This window comes from Grus americana, chromosome Z, assembly GCF_028858705.1.
Source record: "Grus americana isolate bGruAme1 chromosome Z, bGruAme1.mat, whole genome shotgun sequence".
Classification (NCBI taxonomy): domain Eukaryota; kingdom Metazoa; phylum Chordata; class Aves; order Gruiformes; family Gruidae; genus Grus; species Grus americana.
Window position 1 is genome coordinate 46649216 of NC_072891.1, and position 19966 is coordinate 46669181.

Here is a 19966-nt window from a genome sequence, read left to right on the forward strand (position 1 = left end):
AAGGTTTCAGAGTTTACACAAAATGCTTTGTTCAGACTGAGAATGAACGGTATAATCTGGTCCTAAACCCATTGCCCGAGATGTGACAAGGGTAACAGAATGAACAGACAAGCACCAGCATGTTACAATTTATACAGGATTTTAGAATTGGTTCCTGCTCCAGAATGAGCAAATCTGAATCCCCCAAACATCCTGAATACTGAATCATCTGAAATTCACGCTCCAAATCAGAACAACTGCATGGTCGTACGTGCGCAGCCAACCAGTAGTACATAAAGAAGCATTCTACAAACAACCAAATCCATAACCAGTAAGTTATAATATTTTTTATTCATGTTAGAATTTCTATCAGTGTTTGAACATTAATATTTAGAGAGTTTGTACAATTTCCATTCAAAGTTTAAAATGAGAACCACACTAGATCACAAATGGTAACTAAAACACAGTTCAGAATTGTATGAATATACACGCTCTCTTTCTCTCTTAACACTGTTAAACACTTTCTTTTCTGCCAGGGGGTTTACAAGGAGAAGTGTGCACCGTAATCGTTATCTCAGCAGTGTTCCAAAACATAATGGTATCATCATTACATATAAACTCTTTAAAAATATACTTCTGTCAAAAGACTTGATGACTACTATGTACACTACAAAAATAAATTTTCATATAAATAAATTATATGGCATAATTTTATCTTTGTAACTGAAATGACACAAACCCACTCCTACCAAAACAGGCAGGCAATGAGACCCAGTTTGAATATTTTTTTTTTCCTTTTAACTCCTTATGCTAAAAGCTACGACGAGTCCTTAATGTAAATGTTATATACTCTTTCCTATTTAACATTAGTAAGCACTCTATACAAATAAAAAAACCATTAAACAGTAAAAACATAGCTGTAATAGTGTTTCCAATAGAAATAAAATCCCTGCATCTTGTTTGTTATAAACTGGCATGACAAATACTGTAAGAAAACATTCTTATGATACAAAAATATAAATATCACCCATGATTAAAAAAGTTAAAAAAAGAACCCAAACCCAAACCAAAACAAATGTTGCCAGCCACTGAGTTCTCCCCTTGCCAATGTGACTATCGGAGAAGAAGGCCTATGTTGTGCACGAAGCAGCAGAGAGCTCACCCACACACAAGCACGCACGAGGGGCTCGGGCAGGGGCAGGTGGGAGACACCGCGGCTCGCCCCGGCCCCCTTCCCTCCCGAGGAAGAGGAGGGAGCTGGCAGCCTGCGGCAGCAGCGGTGTCAGTGGGAGCCCTGCCGACCTCTGACACGGGAGCGCGCACGCTCGGCGGTGGAAGGTAGCTTCCAATTAGTATCATACAGTTTTGTCGCAGAGTTTGTATGATCTGAGGTCACTATGCTGCTAGTGCTAAAGTGGGGCCCCTCGTCTTTTTGTCATTAAGAGTTTTCACGTTAGACAGTGAACTGGACCAGTAGGCAGTTGCGACATTAACCCTTAGTGTGCATTGAAACAGTAGCTTATGTATCATGGGAATGACACCAGGCTCTCGCCACCTGCTCTTCGAGCGTTCACATTGGAGATTTGTAAACAAGTGCCTCATATCAAAGTGTTTTCAAGTGAGCAAAAAAAAAAGGCATGGAAATTTGTGCATTCTAATTATCCCCATTCGTTATGCTGGCAAGGTCTGTGGGCAAAGATAGACTCCCTGAAGCCACTGGAGAAAAACACTTTCCCATCAAAGAATTGGCCGCTGCTGTTCAGGCATCGTACTTAATGCCCCACCACTGCTGTGTTTAGAAACTGAATATTGGTTGCGTTTGTTTGGCTCTGAATACACAACTGAACATCTACCTGCTCTAAAAAACAGCTGGGAGAAAGGCAGAAAAAAGATGAAGAAAGACGAAGACAGAATGAAAGCTTTTGTTCTATCATTTTAAATTAAGGTTCTCCATTCTTAGGGTTTGTTTCCAACTGAACACAGATTGTAGTGTTTTTTTCAGACCCTTCACCTGCAGCAATCCCCTTTAGTTTAAACATAATAATACAAAAAGCTAAATTAGTTTCGCAAAGAGATCCCAGTTTAGCTGTTTTAATTAAAAGTGCCGATGCAGCATGGGAAAACACAAACAATAGAGAAAAGAACACCCCAGGCCTTATGTGTCATTACAGTCCTGGACCCATCAGAAAGCCATTTATATTTAAAAAGTGAAAATAGATTTTTTTTTTATCCTTCCATTTGATTTTTATCATTTACTATTAACTTCCTTCCTGCCATGGAAGTAAGGTGACCAAAGATACTGCTTTCAATGCGGTAAGGACACAGCTGAGCTTAACTCAATTATCCAGCTTCTAATGCCACTCATAGTTAACAGTATCAACATCAAAATAAGGCATATGCTCATTGAATTTCTATAACCACCAGCACCTCTCAATATCCAGCACCTTTGGAAGTGAAAAAATTATGGTTATAGTGTTTGCACTTACCTGGCACCTTTTGCAAAACAAAACAAAAAAAAAAATCAAAGCACTACACGAACAGTAATTAAGCCTCACAATGTTCCTGGGAGGTAGGTAAGTGTAATTATACCCATTTTGCAGAATGAGAAACTGAGGCATGGGGCAGTTAAGTGACTTGACCAAAGTCACGTGAAACAAGTCATTAAGAGTGTGGGAAACTGAACCACAACCTCAAACCTTGACTCCCTGTCTTCTGTTTTAGTTGGGCCTTTGATAATGGCAGTCTATGGTATATGTTGCTAAACACCAATACAGTTTTCACTAGTGCCTACTAACAGGGAAAGCCAGACTCACATCAGCATCAGTGGGTTTATAAGCCCACTAAGTGTTACCATACAGTAAAAGAGAAACTATAGTACACCAGGAACATACACATAAAAGCATGCACACTTCCAGATGCACACATGGATACACACAGCAAAACAAAACCTGCATATAACTAAATCTATTTAAGCCTCCCAGATTAACTTGCTTTTCTTCATATCTGCTTATTTTAAAAATTATCACGCATAGCGTGTTTGAAAGTTAACAGTAACATTTCATACTACCACAGGGTTGTGATACGCAAATTTAAAATATTTTAAACAGACATGTACCTTTAAAAAAAAATCCTATTAATAAGCAATATTTGCATAGAATTATACAAGTAAATTATACAATATTTAAGCAGCAGCAACTTATGCTGAAATTTAGAACTAGATTAAGCTTAGTTGTGGCACAGAGATCAATGTACAAAAAGTACAAAGCGCACACAATATTGTCCCCATTCTATTGCCCAGAGGCAAATGACTCCAGATTATACTACTTTACATTGTTCTTTTGTATATTACATATGTGTACATCTTTTAAATACTTAAAGAAATATTTAACAAAATAATACAATAGGTTACAGTAACAGTGAACTGTTGTCCTGATGCAGCATGTCCTTTTCTACAACTTCAAGCAGTTCTTCTTTTCAAGCAGTTCTGGAAACACAGTTTTCCATCTTTGGCCTCTTCTTTGCTTCAGTTATTACCCTTTACAAATAAAGAGAGAAGAAAAACAAACATTTGTTAAAGTTCAAGAGAAACAAACAAATCAAGCTAATCCGAAACTCATTTCAAGATTATTTTGGTTACAGTTGGCAATCAGGAAACCTGGTCTCTGCTTTCATCTCAGCCATCCATTTCCTGGTAAAGAAATACTGATGCCAATTAAAAAAAGGCAGATGCTTTAATTTCTGAGTTCCCAGCTTTAGATACCTGTGACAAATTCAGTTAAAACCAACGAACACTTCAAGGAGAAATACACTACATCGAATACTGTGCACAGTTAAGAATCTCTTATTACCATGCCGTTCGGCTTGAAAAAGCTGAGCCCAAGTATTTCCTTATTCTGAGGATACTATTACTTGCCATATTTCTAGACTGTGAGGCTAAAGGCATTCATGTCTATGTGCACTTTGAGATGTTTAGAGATGTTTTACAAATCAGAAGGCGATTTCATCAACAAATTTCCATCAAAACTTTCCACGTGTGTGTGTGCATGTACCCATATGTGTGTGCACGTAAAATAGCTCCACAACCGAAATAAAATGGCTTGTTCCGGTCAAATTAGTGTCTGTCACTGAAAAGCTCTGAAAAGCGAAGAGAGAAAACAGGGATCCACAGCTAAGTAACTATTTTAACACTTCCCCTTTCCCCCTGAAGAGAAAACCAGAGTTAAAATAGTGAGAAATGGTTTTTCAGGCACAAGCCCCAAAAAGCTTTCAGGGTAAAAACTCAATTGGTTTCTCCCCTCCAAAGTATTCCATATAAAATTAATGGAAAATCTTCAAGAAAATGAACAGCTTTATTCTTCCCCAAACATCTGCTAAAATATCCTGTCTGTTCTAAACAGCACTGTTTCTTGTAACCTTCTCTTGCCAGCCTCAAGACAGACAATGATTTAGGTATCGAGTCTCACAAGTTCGTGGGTGTATCTACTATTTCAGAGGGACACACTAAATGCCCTGCTAGGTCAGCTCTACCCGAGGCAAATCTGCAACAGCCACTGCAGCTGCCCCTGGCAAGGGAGAGATTTGCCCAAGGACTCCTCCAGTGCATGAGTTTGCTGGGTAGGTCTCTGAATGCCACCCAAAGTGCAGCGGATACCCCACCGCTCAGCAGTGCTAGCTGGGGTAAAACCACAACACAATGTCATTCTGTATGATGTTTCAGAATGTGCCTGATTTCATGGATCAGAAGACAGGACCTATCAACAGTAAATGCAATTGCACAACTTTGAAGGTGCTACACAACGCCTCTGCTTCATTTTCCTCATCTGGTAAAAGCTGGGATTGTACAATGTACTTACCCACTTTGCAAAGCTCTTGGAATTAGTTCGTGTCTGAAACTACTGTAACTTCCCAGTGTTGGCAAGTACTACCTTATCCAACCTGATTTCTAGTGCAAAATGTATTATACGCACAGTCAGCAGATTTAAGATGATCAGGGACCAGTAAGTAAACCTACCTGGAAGAAAGGTACCTCACGGAAATTTTATCTTTCCCCTTTCTTTCGATTACACCATTGCCTGACACAGGCAAAGCTTGCAGCTACAGAAGAGGGACCTACCTTAATGTGAGCTGTTGCCAGGTATCCTTTCCTCACATTCAACATCTTGCAGTTCTATAACTTCTACTTTAGAATTTCTTCTTTCACACCGCACATTAAAAGGCACATGGGGGTCCTCAAAAGGCCCATGGTCAGCTTCATGGTATCCCTCGTAGGATGGAAAGCTTCCTCCCCGAGAGCTGTGGCTGTGCACTGCAGGGTGGACAGCAACAGTCACTGAAGCCGAGGCAGTCACAGTAGTGATAGGCTGGCAGTACGCTGGTCCTGCGGCGCCCACAGCGCCGAACGCCGGGCTTCTCATGTTGTGAGAACGAGCCCTGTGGCCCGAGCGATCCCTATTGCTAGGTCCTGAATGTCCTTCAGTAGAAATTTCAAAAGCGTCCCTGCGAGGGCGGTAAGGAGGTGGTCGCAGCCCTTCCCTCACTTCCCATTTGGGTTGTCTGCCCTGACGCCACGCCTGCTGCGTGCCGGACTCTGGATTCGCTTGTAATCTGGGACTCGACTGATGCCTTGTCTCTGGCTGAACCACCTGAAAGAGAGATGCACGGTTATGCCTCAGACAAAGCAAGGCAAACAAATGCTATGCTAGCTTGTATTACATGCTGAGAACAATTGTAATAATGCTGTCCTGGCTCTAACTCTACAAAGGTAATGTTCTGGAGTCTGATAATTGTTGATTTTTCCAGATAGTTTTTGTCTTAAGTTATTAAAACCTGGAAAGCATACCTTCAGAAAAACACAAGATGACAGCTGTAAACATTATTGTAAGCTTCCTACATACTGGTCCACCTTTTAAAAGGGATGGGTGACAAGCACTTGATCTTAACTCATTCAACAAGCAGAACTGCAGGCGTTTGGAAAAGGCTCTATTCCATGCAGGGTACATACACAGGATGTTAGTAGGGTAGTTTGTATAGACTGTAGGAATCTGTTTTCTGATTTCTGTAAAAAGCGTGAAGCGCAGCGGCCACATCAGTCAATAAACCGTGACCAACTTCAAATGTGGCTGTGCTTGTACCTATTTCTAGGCCTCTGCTGAACAAAAACAGATCCGCATTGCAGCTCAGCATGCAGCATCAGCAGGGGTAGGAGACAGAGCTTTTTCACTTTCCTTTGAAATCACAGTTATGCCAACCCAGCAGCAAGATGCAACAGACCCAAGATTTGGTACAACCCTGCAACTGTTTTCTTCTGACTCTATCAATCTTTCTCCCCAAAATGTGCTGTCAGAGAGAGGTATATGAGATGGTGATCCACAAAGAGCTGTGTGGAAAAGGTCTGATCTTTTAATCTCTCCCCATTCTCTCTCTGAGAACAGTCATCAGACAGCTCTCTCTTCTGGCTGGTGGTAATGACATAACAGCAATTACATATGCCAAAGACCTCTGCTTTCATACCATGATGGTACCTCCAACTTGGTTCTAAAGGAGAGGACAAGGAAAGCCTTTGCTCCCTGCTTATAAGTTTTGGCACAAAGTCACAATGCATCATCAGCCAGAAATATGAAAGGGCTTTCCACAAAAATACATGGCTTTAAATAAAAAAAACCTCCAAACACTCTCTTCTTGCCCTCCTGCCAGTCAATATGCGAGCTACTTACAGTGGATCTTGCAAAGACAGGATTCTCAGTGGCTTCCACTATTACTTGATGGACTGGTGCCCCAGGACCTTGGGTGGCCTCATACTGATGAAGCTCCTCACTGATGCCAGACACTGTTGTTTGCGAGCTATACTCCGAATCAGAGGAATCTGACCCATTATTCATGTGCCCGGGTGGCAGTGCAAACCTCACGATGCTGGGGGGTGGCTCAGGAGATGGTGTGGGCAATCTGTTTCGTCCATTGGCTGGAGAAACCTAATAATGACAATGCATTCAGTAACATTTAATTAGCACTACCCTTTTAATCATTAGTGCTTGATGCCAATGTTCTTCTGCCAAATACACTCCTTGATGCCACAAGAACCTTAGCACCAGTTTTCTGATCAACATTTACACTGAACTGAAAAAATTAATGAAAGGAAAAGAGACATGTTCTCCACCTGTGGATATGTATGTAAACAGGATTACAGATTCTTCTGGGTATCACTGTCTCAGGAAGTGCATGTATGTGTGTGCACATGTGGGTTTGCACTTACAAATATAAAAATAATAGATGGACCTCCCTCCTCCTTCAGCGTGCATCAACAGTGATTTCGTAAAATCACATCAAATGTGTATGTATAGTATGGTTCAGTGTCTATTTGCAAAGGGACATGGACACACACATAATAGCAATGTATGTGGCAATAACATATGCACATATATATTGCTTGAGTAAAGGACAGGTCATGTATACTGTTAGGAACATAAGAAATTACACACTATTGTCAAAACTGTTTTACTAATACTAAAAAAAATAAATACTTCTGAAATATTACTAGTGCTGTATACATACCTTCTGTTTTACTCTTGTACACACGCATACATATCGACACATGAAGGATGGCATGCTGATTCTACTAATAGGTGATAAAGATAGCCCTATGTAACACAGTAATTAACTATAGGTAATGAATAATCAACAACCAAATACAAATTTGGTATCTATGAATCTTTTTTTTTTTTTTTTTGTGCTGGACTTGGGCTTTATACTGTAAAGTCATCAGCATCTAAGTGAAGCTTTCCATCCATCAGAAATGTTGTTTGAACCAAGAGCATAGCACAGAGAGGGGCAACTGGACAGGGGGGACCTTCTGGCAGACCAGTCACGGTTATCCAGGTGTGGTCTGTGGACCACCACTGGTGTATGTTGGTCCACACAGGCCTTCCTGGTGGTCTGCTCAGTTAAATATTTTGAGGAGAGCAACAGAGGCAGTGAAGTAGGAAAGAAGGTATGTGTACAAAACAAACTGTCTTTTGCAAAATACTGGGGAAAATTCTTACTTTACAGACTAATTTGCATATCACATTACGCTTTTAAAAGCATAAATAATTCTACACTTGTATCAAGTTTGCTGATTGCAGCCTCTGAAACAATACTTATAAAAAAAAACTTTAAAAATTTAAGCAGAAGAATATCAACTAAATAACAAACAGCACCTTTAATAAAGATTAAACAAACCCTGGAGCAAGAAACTTAAAAACTAAAAAATCCAAGAGAATTTAAAAAACAGAGTTTCTAAAAAAGGGGGATGATCTGCAGGGTTGGGGGTGCAGAGAGAGTATTATTTCTTCTGTTCACCATTAATTTTACTGACCTCAGGGTATGGTCCGAAGAGTGAAAGAAGAACAGGAAGCAGCACCAGTCCATTGAGAACTCCCAGAATGGTTAAGATTGCCAAAACAGCAAAGAAATACCTGAAGTAGGGTTTAAGGTGTTTGGAGGAGAGAATACCCAGAAATGTTGTTAGAAATAAGGATTACAAATTACTCCTAAATATGTTAAAATAATACATATACTAAATTGAATCTAAAATATTACTAACATTTTACTAAACAATTATATCGCTTTCCATATATAGGCATAGGATTTTTTACCTTTTGAATTAGAGAAGCTACACTCCACAACCCAAAGTGTTAGTTGATAAAGGAAAGAAAAAAATTACATTTGTTATTTCCCAGAATCTGGAAGCATGTAATGTTATTTATGAATGTGTTACACAAACACAAAAATATGGAATGTGCAGTGAATAGCTGAATGGATTGAAAGCACAAATACAATGAAAAGGGGCCCCCATTAGTGAAAACCCAGCAGAAGCAAACAAATGAAGTGAAGGGTGTAGAATTTAAACAATTTAGCCTAGAAGGAAAAGAAGCCCTCTTCTCCCAGCAGCTAATCCACTGTGAAATGCTTCTGCATCTTACAGCAGAATCTCTAATTAAATCTCCAGTGTATCAGGTAAGGGTTTCCCTTTGCTGTTCATTAATCACAACTTTCCGCCTAGAATTCTGTGAGTTCCAGTTTTACCAAATAGCTCAAATTGCAACCTTTTTACAACACAGGAACCTGCTTCTGCAAAGAAAATGCTGCCCATTCTATAGTAAGCTTCAGCATTGTACTGAGTAAGAACACTCCACAATGGCAGAGCTGCATTGCAGGCTAATCTTTTGTTGAACAATTTAGCACCTCTGAATACTCTTGTTTTGCGTCAGCCAATTCAAACATAAAGGCTGAAGGACTATGGAAGAAGAGGAAAGTGCACAAGTGGTTGTCCTTTCCCACCACTGAGGGCTAAGGTCTGGGATCCTTCATGAATACCAAGGTAAACCTGTCAGTAAAAGGAAAGCCTTGCTAGTTGGTATTCGGCACAGCTGGGGCTCAGACTAAACTTAAGGCTGCGTTGTAACTAATGATTTCAATGACTCAGTCTTGGTAAATTCCTGGAGGAGAAGGCAAGGGAGAAGAACGGAGGGCAAGTTTGCTACTAATGGGTCTGCTGATGACATTGTCTAGCTGGCAACAAACTTTACTGCCTCCCTATTTCCACATCTGATCAAATATATCAGACTCCTGCAAAACTACAAGTATCCTGCTATTGTAAACATTTGGGAATTTCTCATCTGCATTAGCAAAAATCAGCAAGCCAACCTACTCTACTAACATAAACCACCAGAACTTTATAGTGGGACAGAGATCAACAACAGGCATTAAAAACATTTGCATCTCATCCATCTAATGCTAGGATAAACAGGAGGATTATAGCTCTGACCACTTGGTGTATACAATGTCTGTTAATTTACTTAATCTTCCACATTGTTGGACTAATCTATTGCTTTCCGGAAGTTTGGACTCTTCTTCACCCACTATAACAATGCTCAGGCTCCCATAGTTTATTTTATTTTATTTTTTAAACAAGGCAAACTAAAGTCAGATTGTGCTAGAAAATGAGAAACTGATGGCCAAAAAAAGTAAAATAACATAAGTTGAAAAGTTGAAAGGCTCATTTTATAAACTGAGAGAACATCCAATCCAAATTTGGTGTGAAGAGCTGCAACAATCTTCCATTTGCTATGACACAAAAATATGCTTGCCAAAATCTCATCTGTTAAGTAGGAAAGTAACACACCAAGTGTACCCCTGTAAATTTAGGTTAAATCTGTAAGCAACCTATATATCAAAGTGTTCCGAACCTTACAAGATCAGGTCCCAATAAAATAATTCTACCTTATTTCTTCAACACCAATAAAATAAATTAAAAAAATGCTGACTTGGGAAAAAAATACAACTTCACGCAATATCTATATAGTAATAATCCTCATGTAGGTTTCACGAGGTCTAACTCCTTTCTTCAAATCTCTTACATACATAAACAAAAAATCTTGATGAGATTTAGCAGCCATTCTCTCAGTTCCTGCCTCTGACATTTTGTTGTTGTTCTTGTCAAATGGATGTCAGTTAAGTCTCGTCATCTATCCAGCTTATGTCTACCTAAGTAGTTAAGTCATCTTTCAGAGCATTTTTATTTGGCCCAGTTCTGCATCAGTTCCATTTTAGGGCTTGGATTATTTTTTTTTTCGTGCTGTAGTTTGCCACAAAGGACCTGTGTTACTTCTAAGATTAGCCATTTTGCAGAGCTCCACAGGTTGTTTGGAATAGAATAGGATCTGTTTCACTGTACTTCTCAAATTCCCCTCGACGAAAAACTTGCTTTCCTCTCGTACTTGCTGAATTCACATTCTTAATTAAATTCACAAGAAACAGTCTGCCTGTAGTTCTAAACAGAAGGGCCTTCAGGCTTTGCTTTACAGAATTTTAATATGAAGTTCTGTGTTCATACTTATGGTTCCCCAGCTCCCAAACAGGGCTTTTTTTCCTCTCCCTGTTATACATCACTGTAAACCTCACGTAACGATTCAAGGAGAAAGCCCGGAGAGAGTCACATGCAGCACAGTTGCAGCATGTTTGTAGGTTCACGTGTCCTTTGCACACAAATTGCTGTGCATACAAGAAGTCTGGAGGAACCAAAGGTTAAAGGTCAAACTCAGCTAATACTGGACAATACTAGACGCTTTGAACTGACTCAAACCCAGAATTAGCAAACTTTGTTAAAAAGGGACATTTTTGTGTGTTTTTTCATGCTGGGTGTCAGATTTTCCTGGAACAGATTTTAATACCAGCAATGGAAACACTACTGCGTCTAGCATGTAACAAGGAGTTAATAAAACAGAGGGAAAGCAGGACCATGACGTAAGCATGCTTGACACACCATGCATAGTAATAAAATGACAGATACGCTGAAGTGACTAAAAAATAAAAGCATACTTGTTTTTATTTTAAAAATAAAGTCGAGACACACACAAATGCTTTACCTGACAATAAAATCAAACTCTGATCCTGCAAGCATTAACACTCCAAGCAGAGTGGACACGGCCCCATCCAGCACTGGTGCAAACATGTGTTCCAATGCAAGGACAGCCCTATGGTTCCTGTCTCCTATGGCAGTTAAAAATGCCTGTAAAACAATGAAATCCATTTCATTAGACAGATGCATACAACCTTCCAAACAGCCTCTCTCATAGCACGCACAGTTTTTCACCAGTTAGTTATTTCAAACTACAGTTTATGAATGTATCTCTATAGCTGGCTAACCTTCAGGAGAAGGCCTGATTCTGCAGTCATACCACGTAGCTGCTGCTGAAGTTACACCACCAGAGTAAGCACTGACTACAGAGTCAGACCACAGTAATAATTTTGGAAACAATGCCTGCTTGCCTCAGTAAGCTTTTGTCTCCAGCTTTGCTTATTGCCACCTGCAAAGAATTCATTTCATGGTGAAAGCACTTCAGGTGTCAAAATTACAGGGCTACTCCTCTCTCTCTTGTGGGGCTATGGCTTCTATGACTATCATGGAAAGTCTGCTGTAAAAACAGCCAATATTGGTGCAGGCTTTCCGACGCACTTGCCACAGACCAAGGACTGGTAGCCTCAGTTCAGGTACACAGTGACACCCACAGCAGCGTTTATTAGCCCATCGGGTCCTTCTGTCCCTTTACAAAGAAATGTCCAATTGGTACAGTGCATTTCTTCTCACTGGTCCAAGGCTCCTGACCATCGGATGCCACACACAGTGAGCATCCAGCTGATGGAAAGTTGTCAGCATGCTCAACAGGACTGGTAGGAAGTAATGCTATATTATGTGGTTGGGTTTTTTTTAACATTTCTATTTCACTCAAAATAAATGTTTTTGTATCTTCTACTACTTCAAAGCTAGCAGGCCTATACATATAAAATTGTCCTAAGAATTAGCGCTGAAATAGGTAGTGCCTGAGCAACCATATGACTAGTGAAATGTCTATCTCCCTCCAATTCCTTAGTGAACAAGCTGTATCAAGAACACTCAAATGCTGTTGTTTCATATGAATTTGTCTTCTCTGTGTGTGACTTAATGGTTTAAGAAGACAAGAACCTGGTTGATCTTCTTCCTGTGATTTATAAGGGCTCTTCTGGCAATTCTCTAGTGCCTATTAAGATATGAGCTCAAGCAGCTATCTTCCTCTTGGTCCTAGAATTTAAGTCTCTCTTCTCTAGTGGCTTGTTTTCAATTCTCTGACAAATTTTGGGTAAAATCAATCAAGACATTAAAAAGTTATTTGGTGGGACAAGCAGACCTAAAATGGGTACCCGTGGAGTGGTATTCCCAACCCTCACATCCTTAGGTAGTCAAACCATGTTTTACTAATCTTTAGTATCGGATTAAAAGTGGTCTATGGAAAATTAATGTATCCAGGACATATTACATTCCCATATACATAAAAGGTTAAAGAATCCTCCTCAGGGTAAAGGCAGCTATCAGTGAGACAACTCACGTGAATGGGAGCTATGGGATCTCATCCACAAACATATTAACAAGTTATATAAACATATGTATATGTGTGTAATTAAAGGATGGATAATACAAGAGTCTACTATCAAGTCAGAATTTGCTTGCACAATTAAAAAAATGAGGTCACAACTCACAAGTGATAGCAGAGAACCAAGCCACAAGTTCAATTAAGTTCTGTATTAACAGTTCCAGCATTGCCTTTTTGTTTATGCAACACTGGTTTGACTGTTTATATGGAGGAAGTTCTGTGAAGGTCAGTGCTGCTGCTATCATCTAAGCTCTACTAGGCATTCTTTCATTTAAAGCCTACGTTTGAAAGTTTTTGACTCCTGACTCAATGTGAAGAAATGCAATTATCGGTTTGCTTGGCATTTTACCCTCAGCCACAGGTGACTTTTATATATACATATATATATGTCTGTATATAAAGTTCTGTAAATTAATTAGTTGCTTGCCATTTAGGAACAAAGAAATGTTTTGTCTTTTTTTAATCCCGTTTTCCTGTTTTAAATCTGCAATTCTAAAAACCTGACATTTCTTTCCTCCTCTTGTACACTATTAGTTTCTGACACTTTCCAAACTACTGCAAGTCCTAGCAAACGGGTTTATCTCCAAAAGCCTAACTACACGTAGTAATAGCGGAAAAAAAGATGTCACTGCTTCAGGGATCCAGTTGCTGCTCTTTAACCTCACCCTACTTCCTCTAGGATTTTTCTTAAAATTATTCCTTCCATCCTGCTATTTTATGTGACCCAGCTCTGTACCTCATCTACACGTTCCCAGTATTTGGCCATGTCCAGTGTGCTAATATCCCCATTAGTTCTCTCTTTTTCACTGTCACCAGACCCTCTTAGCAGACTACCAGTACTCCTTGGGAGTCTAAAAGGCCCGTTGCACTCCCATCCAATCTCACCACCACTTTCCATCCCCCTCCCTTCACTTCTTTTTGGATTGCTATAGTACTAATATACTAGAGATTATAATAGATTACAAGCACCTCCTCCCTGAAATTATATTGACCATTCATCCTTTCCTACTTCTTAATACAGTACAATTCTAATAGATGAAGACAATGATATTCTTAAACTATTCTGAAATATTGATTACAAGAGCTTTATAGAAAAATGACTTATGCTGAGTGTGCAAAATGTTGGAGAGATCAGTGCTGACATTGTCAAATGTGAACACAGCAAAATAGCCCTTTATTTCTTGTCACCAAATAAATCAAGATGAATTTTGCCTAACTTGAACACCCAAAACTGCCCCCTTGCAAGCGCACTGTCATTTCTACACATTTTTGCACATCAGGTTGACTAAGCTGGGTGAGTAGGTGCACTCTGGATTTGGACACTTAACCTTGAAAATGTTGAAAATCTTTATATAAAACATACTTTTTTCCTCTGCCTGCTCCTTCTCACCACATTGGAAAACTATCTGCCTACAGACTGCATGTTTATGCCCACTATTAATAGCTGATATGTTCTGAAAAGAAGGTGCAGATTTTTCAAGCGGAAAATGAATCCAGGTACATTCAAATTTTACTGGTCCAGAGAGATCAAATGACACTACATCTGATTTTGAGAATCTCCTTTAAAGGCTTCTCATCCACAAGATACAGAATCTACATGCAAGAGGAACAAACAGCTACATAGCACTGAGGCAACAACAGTGAGGCTGCAGACAAGGACCAGGAGAGTCTGGACTCAAGTAAGGTGCATTAAGAGATCCGTTTTGTCTATGTATTTGCATCACTCAGACAAGTAGATACCACAGGTAATGTATGCCCTCTTATCTCCCAGGAGACTGACTCAGGAACTACTTCATCAAGATACCCTCGCTCTATCAAGACAAACCAAATGGCACACAAAACTGTCTGTGACCAACTTCCTTCTGAGAATCATGTCACTGACTTAGGAGACTAAGTAAGGATTTGTGATACTAACATTACCACCATTTTATTTTAAAATATTTTGAAAATGCATACTGATTTTACGTACCAAAGCAACGTGAACAGTGAATTCCACGCCAATGCCAACAGAAGCAATCAGGATAACCACAGGCACTGCGCTCAGCTTTATTCCAATTAGACCCATCATGCCAAACAGCTCCACAGTCATCAGAGCCAGCACCACCACCTACATGTTTTCAAACAGCTGTTAGTAACTTCTGATACTCCAAACAAATGAAGAGAAAGATATTTCAAAACAACATGGTGACTACAAAACGTACTCCTCAAAGCCATCCTGTATTCCCTAAGACAAGCCGCTTTTCCTTGTTTCATTGTGCTCAATGGCAATGACTCACTAAGGAGCCTGTTTAAATTATACTCCTAAGAACCAGTTAACAGACGAAACATCAATTTTGCGTTGGTTACAATTTATCTGTGACCTGAAAACCAATTTATTCTTCCTGATCATGGATACTCCCCAAAACATACATTTCTTCCTTTTCACCTGTTCCTCAGGCAATCCTTCAAGAAAAAGTAACTTTCACCTAGCTATGTTGGAATTATTTTTGTAGAACTGCAAATATAAGTGAGGAGGACTCTTGAGTAGGTTTAAAGACCAGAAGAAAGTGAATGCTATGATCACCTGACGAGTCTCAGGTTACAGACAGGCTCTGAGCTTTTAAGATACTTGGAGGGATTGACACGGACAAAGCGAACATTTAAATCTAAGGGAAAGCTTTTATTTTTCTTTCATCTAGCTTGTAAAAAAGATGGAGGAAAAGGGAGGGGAGGAAATCTGTAGAATCAACTTTAAAAGTTGCTAAAGCCAAGCAGGAAAAAAAGATAGACATAAAAGCAATGGTGGACTCTGAACATAAACGCCTTTTCCAAGGGAAAAAAGTATGCACTACAATAAATGATTTTATAAGCTAATGAATCAAGAGTAATAACATAAATTGCTTGATTAAGTGCTATGAAAAATATTCTAGACTAAACATTTACCTTTTAACATACCTGTCGTATAAACGTACATTACAAAAACTAGTAACTGTTTTACACTTTTCTACTTCTGGCATTTTATAAACCATACGATAGTTTATGGAATTTAAACATAGGAACATCATCATTCAATTTAACTTGAATGTTTACTGAGAGGCTTATGGTGCCTTGCAGAAAGCATGGAGGAGTATTCTCTTCAGTTTATAATTTTATGTCACTTTCTCCTCGAAAGCTCAGCTACAGTCTTTCCACAGCGTGTACTGTACAACCTAACCATTTCAGTTTTTCCAGAAAGACTGCATTCAGAAATTAGTAGGAAAATTCACAGGCAAGTTAGTCACAAGCAACTGCCTTGAAAAATAACTACGTTGGATAAAAGCGAGAAGGAAGAAATAACTAGAAATAACTTCAATATTTAATAAAACTCTCAATTTTCCTCTGTGTCTTTATTTCTCATGTTAGCGTGCATCTCAGCAAGGGCAAAAGTTTATGTACCTTTCTAAGAAACCTTTAAAGCTGCAAAAAAGGTGGCCAAAGGATTAAGGTTATTAAGGTTTATACCTTTAGCATGAACCCTACCCCCTCAAGTTGAATAAATATATAATGAGTGATGCAATATACATACTCCACCAGAGGCCCAGACATAAACAAAACCTTCCCGACTACAGCAAGAGCTATGCTGAAAGGAATTTGACTTCAACAAAGACCCTTATAATAAACTTACAATGATCCCAGCCGTCCAGGGGTTTAGGAGGAAGAGGGCACACACCAGAAACGTGCAAGCCAAAACCACGCTAATGGATAAGAGGAGCCAGTGACGAAGCCCAATGTACTGCTCCCAAAAGAGAAATGGGTAACCATTTGGGTAGCTGGCGATCCCCAGGCTGGTGTAGTTACTACAGATAGCTCTCACTTTCTCGATAGCCTCCACAAAGTCAGAAGTTTCACGCAATCCGTTGAGGTAGAAAGGAAACTGAGCGTATTCTATGGGCGCAGCTGCTGGAACTAGGAAAAGGACAGCAGTGTTAATATGTTTGGCAAGAAGAAGATACACAGAGAGCAGGATTAACAAAGCATTTTGTTCTCCACAACAAAACGCGTAAAGGTGTTGATTTTTAATCTTATTTCTTTGGAACAAGTGACATTTTAACAACTCCCCAGTAAATTGAAAGCTGAAGCAGTAGAGGAGATTACTGTATCTTATCATGCAGTGCAATGGGATGAACACAGTCTAGTCTATATAATTTAACAGATATACTTCAATACATGTATTTAGTCCTCATCAGTGCTATAGTGGTTTTTACTGAATACCTGGCCAAAAATCCCTAACTGCAATAAAAAGTAGAAGATCATATAATCTTAAACATTTTCTCTAAATGCTCCTCTTTTATGCAAGTGCAGTTCCTTTGAAATCAAAGGTCATTTCACTGAGATTAATTGAGGTCCACTGACACAAAATTAGAGAACTATGCTCGATCAGGCTGGTTGGTTTTTAAGATTTCCATTGAATAGTCTGAAAGTCAGATTCAGAAATCCATATTATATTACTGATGCAAATGACTGGGGAAAAAAAACCCCTAATATAAAAGTAATGGTTTACTGAGGAAATACGTAACTTTTTATCCTTTAATAATCTGACAAACCAACACACTCCATTCTTCTTTTTGAGCGTAACGCTAAGTCTACTGTATGACATGAAAAAAAAAAGCTTCCACAACAAGCATTTTGTTACTGCCGTTGTGTGTTCCAGACCCTGCAGGGTCATTCAGTTGACTTGCTAAACATGATTTGTCCTATTATAATCTCAACTATAAATTTTCATTAAGACAAGATTTGGCTGACTGCCACAAAGCTCTAGGGTTTGGACACACTGAAGCACGGCTAGTTGGTTACTCAAGCACATTTCCAAGCACACCAGTCCTCTCCCCTTCCCCACTGGTGTCCAACTAGCAATTCTCCCAATACATTGAAAGCTGAAGCAAAGCGATGAGAAATGGCATTGCTGCTCAGGAAACAGTGAATGGCACAGAATGGGACTATTCCTCTACCTAAATAGCTCTTGTACTGTATCAGTGTTGGTGACTTAACGTATGAGCTAATTTGATAAAAATCCCTTAGCTATTAAGAATTGAGGATAAACATGATATAATCTCAGGGATAAAATCTCAGAATGACATAGGCAGGAACTTCATGCAATTTCCAGGTTTCTCTCACAAACAGAACTATGAGGTGACACTTAAAAGCGATGCCTACTGTAAGTTTTTAGAGCTTTAAACTGTTATAAAACTCATTTTTCAACACGATAAAACCCTGCAGCCGTGCCACATTTGCAATGGTGCATGGGTCTCCTAAGACCACAGCATAACACAATATATTGTCGTGTTTACGCTTCTGAGCCCTGTGCAGCATCAGCCAACTACAGAGTTACTGGTTCTTGAAGGAAGGAGTAGGGGCACTTACATAAACTGTAAGACATTAAGATGAAATGCTACTTACTTCTCAGCCTTGTTTCTGGCATATAGTCTGCTTTGTCGTGGACCCACTCTGGGCGGTGAGGCCGGATGTTAGCTTGCGAAGCAGCATAGGCCACAGGGTCATTGCTAACCCAGGCTGTCAGGTAGATGTAGAAAGCATTTGGGTTAATGATTCCATCCGCATCCACCAGACGCTGCTTAGTCAACTGCAAAATGGAAAAAATTAGAAGCCTTTCAGAATGGGTTTCGCTTTCGGGGCTCTTGCTGTAAAACTTTCAACAAATGGCCTGGGGATGCAACATACACATAGGAGGGGAAAAGCAGAAGAGTATGAATCTTCACTTGAAGTGACCTACCAGTAAACTATTGCTTGACAACAACAAAAAAAAATTCTAAAAAACTACAGTGACAGTAGACAGTGGTTATTTATAAATTAGTACTCATATAATATTTACAATAACCACTAAATCAGCAAACAGTTCCAGAATAGACTGAACCAATTAAATCCAAACTCTGAAAGCCTGCAGCCAGGAGTGAAAAACAACGAAGTTGGAGAAACGTATTTAAAGAAAGGGAAAGAAAACCTGGCAAGAGTCCCTATACACGTCTGTGTGCAGTTAACCTCTGTTGTTAACACTGAAGGAAATGCCACCCAGTAAATGGAGGAGAGCTATAAAAATAAAACAACATCTGTATAAATTTTGCTAACACTTGCCTCCTATGACCTATGTATTCAGAAAATGCCCAGCATCAAGAAAGCAGACGAGTGCCCTGTGTTATTTGGGTCACTGTGGGCAAATGCATCTGTGGGGTAAACAGCAGTGGTACACTTCTAGGGTTCTGTAGCCAAATCCTGCACAGCTAGAGCTCTGACAGAGGACTCTGTGGGTGAAAAGTATTACTAGAGTTTTTTGTTTTGTTTATTTAAAATTCTGGCTTGGCTCCAGTTTCAGGTCTTTTTAATGAAATGAAAAACAACAGTGACAGCAGTTAAAAAAAAAAAAGCTGGATTCCAAGGATCTGGATTCAATTAGTCCACAGGATATGCAACAACTGTATGTCTTCAAGCTGTCTCTGGAACTGCACAGTACAGCGCTCAGCCCCTGTGGGTGCACCGCACTTTTCTCCCTCCCAGGCACAGGAAATTATATCAGCAGCTGCAGTCCAATCGCATTTGTTCCACAGAGTACCTGGTACACTCTGCTAAACAAAATCTCACTGAAGGTTTTCTCTTCAACTCCCTTTCTTTGCTTAATTCATAGCTGAAGCTTCATTCAGACCTGACAGCATGCTGCATGTTGCTATACAGCAGTGTGTTTTACACACCATAGTAACTTTGAACAATGTACTCTGTAAATCTGTCACCTTTAATGCCAGGAAAAAAGAAAGACAATAAGCAGATCTGCCAAGAAGCTCATTAGAAAGACTATTTTTCTGCCTGAAAGCACAGCGAGTCAATGATGACTCCAGGAGAGGAGAAGTTAGGTTAGTGCAGAATTTCTTCTTAGAGATTTAGAATTTTATTTTAGTGTAAGGAGTCAAACCTAATGTGTTTCCATCTACCAATGGCTACAGCAAATGCAGGTGTATGCTGTGATAACCTTGCAAAAGAACCTCAGACATATTTTATTCAGGCAACTCAAACAACTG

General features: G+C 39.5%; 1 protein-coding gene across 7 annotated transcripts in view; it reads right to left on the reverse strand.

Moving 5' to 3' along the window:
- Window positions 1–328: 328 nt before the first annotated feature.
- The window catches only part of PTCH1 (patched 1), a 74869-nt gene continuing 55231 nt past the window's right edge, over window positions 329–19966 (reverse strand). For 6 of the 7 annotated variants that reach the window (XM_054810920.1, XM_054810919.1, XM_054810918.1 and 3 more), the window contains 8 exons: window positions 18339–18522; window positions 16567–16847; window positions 14893–15030; window positions 11382–11524; window positions 8330–8429; window positions 6693–6947; window positions 5093–5621; window positions 335–3514 (listed from right to left, as the gene is read on the reverse strand). In XM_054810920.1, coding sequence (XP_054666895.1) covers window positions 5094–5621; window positions 6693–6947; window positions 8330–8429; window positions 11382–11524; window positions 14893–15030; window positions 16567–16847; window positions 18339–18522 — 1629 coding nt within the window. In that variant the 3' untranslated portion in view covers window positions 335–3514; window position 5093. Of the gene's footprint in view, window positions 3515–5092; window positions 5622–6692; window positions 6948–8329; window positions 8430–11381; window positions 11525–14892; window positions 15031–16566; window positions 16848–18338; window positions 18523–19966 lie in introns of all 7 variants that reach the window. The other variant, XM_054810915.1, reaches the window with a different exon arrangement.